The 1,777-nt window shown below is 68.1% G+C and overlaps 1 protein-coding gene across 1 annotated transcript in view; it reads right to left on the minus strand.

Moving 5' to 3' along the window:
• Window positions 1–1,777, minus strand: part of KLHL30 (kelch like family member 30) — a 9,397-nt gene that overhangs the window by 2,969 nt on the left and 4,651 nt on the right. Inside the window, exons 3-4 of the mRNA XM_011379556.2 lie at window positions 1,498–1,584; window positions 840–995 (exon numbers count right to left, since the gene is read on the minus strand). Of these exons, the coding sequence (XP_011377858.1) occupies window positions 840–995; window positions 1,498–1,584 (243 nt within the window). The remainder of the gene's footprint in view (window positions 1–839; window positions 996–1,497; window positions 1,585–1,777) is intronic.

Consider the following 1,777-nt stretch of genomic DNA (forward strand, 5'->3'; position numbering starts at 1 on the left):
GCGGGAGCCCCAGGAGGCCAGCGGGAGCCCTCCCCTGGGGTGAAGGGAGTCAGTCCTGGGGGACTGGCAGCCCCAGGCAGAGCCCCGGTGTGGTGACCGTCGGGGGACCTGCCTGCACCCCTGAGTGCCCTGGGCTCAGGACCTGTGGGTTCCCTCTGCTCTTGGCCTGGACTCCGCAGCCACTGAGAGGACAGGGGCCGGCTAGGACCGGGGTGGGGGGCGATTACGAGTGGCCTCAGGGCAGCTCGTTGCCCACGGAGGCCTTGGGAAGCTCGTGCTCAGCCCGGGGAGCCACTTTTTAACATTCATCCAGCCGCGAGTGCTCCCGGAGCGACTCCGCGCCGTGGCTATGGGGTGAAGGGGTTACGTGGGCCCAACCTGGGGTGTGGCGGGGGCAAGGCGAGAGCCAAGGGGCCCACTGCTGGTCCCCTCACCCCGGGACTTCACCGAGGAGGGCACCCCAAGCTGAGGCCAGAGGCTCTGAGACGGAAGTGGTCATCTCCACTGGCATTTCGAGGCCCCAGCTCCTCACGGGTCTCCTGGGGACTGACGCTGTCCTGTTCTCAGTGTCCCCGAGTGCATTAGAGTCACCTGGAGCTGGCTGCCCGAACTCCGGCTGCCCGAGCCTCACAGGACGTCCAGGGAGCAGGTGGCACAGCCCAGGTGTGGGGACGCGCAGCTTGGCTGGGAACCCTCAACCCCGGCAGTGAGCTCCCGAGGCCAGCACACGGCCTTGGGGCCACTGCTGCAGGACCGAGAGGCCCCAGGAGGCAGAGAGCTGGGGAGGGGACTCAGACGAGCGGAAGGTGGCCCCGGAGCGGGTGCCAAGGGGGCCTCACCGCCTACGGCGTAGACCTCTCCGTTGAGCGCTGTGCTGGCGTGGTTTGTACGGGCCTTCAGCATGGGTGCCACCGGCTTCCAGGCCGCCTCCTTCAGCGGGAAGCACCAGGTCTGGGTGGTTGACCAGGTGTCAGCCTTGGTGCCCCGAGAGCCACCTGCCGAAAGAGTTCTGTCCACTGGGGCACCCACCAGCCTGGGGTCTCTGGCCGGTGGGGAGTGGGCAAGAAGGGCCCTCCCCCCACACCACCTCCGAGCTCCGGACACGGGCTGGGTGGGCTGTGCTGGCATGGTATGTCCCTCCATGTCACTAAATCAGGGGCGAAACCCCCCTGTGGGAGGTGTTTCCCAGCCGAACCTGACAAGGGCCCCCAACTTCTGAGACGAGGGAGGGCGGCGACCCCTCCCCAGCAGCACACAGCCCTGGCAGGAGCTCACGCGGCAGCGAGGTCATCGGAGCTGTGGCAGTCAAGCCACGCGTGTGGCTGGTCCCCGAGGGGTTCACAGCTGTTTCACACGACAGAGAGCTCCAGAAGGGTCTTGACAGAGCCGTCAGGTCCCACTGAGCGAGGGGCAGCTGGCCCCGCTAATGTGTGGGTGTCTGGACAGCTGCTGGTTGATGCGCTACAGCAGCCCAGGGTGGTGGCCTGCAGGCCTCACCTGTGACGTAGACGCTGCTGTTCAGAGCGGCCAGCGAGAAGCCCCACTTGTCGTGGTCGGGGAAGTCTGGGAGCGCCGTCCACCGCTCTGGCGGGGAGAGGGGGGTCAGCGCAGAGCTCGCTACTGGGCTCCCCCCACCCCAGTGCCTCTTCTCCTGGGTGGCTGCTGTCCCTTCGCCAGTGGAAGGGGAGGGTGGGGACTCAGCCGCCGCAGGGCTGGGGGCGGCCCCCGGGGGCAGGGTCAGAGGTGGCCCTGGGTGCCCTGCGCACACTGCTGTCCC

The sequence above is a fragment of the Pteropus vampyrus genome, unplaced genomic scaffold (genome assembly GCF_000151845.1).
Source record: "Pteropus vampyrus isolate Shadow unplaced genomic scaffold, Pvam_2.0 Scaffold364, whole genome shotgun sequence".
NCBI classification, from domain to species: domain Eukaryota; kingdom Metazoa; phylum Chordata; class Mammalia; order Chiroptera; family Pteropodidae; genus Pteropus; species Pteropus vampyrus.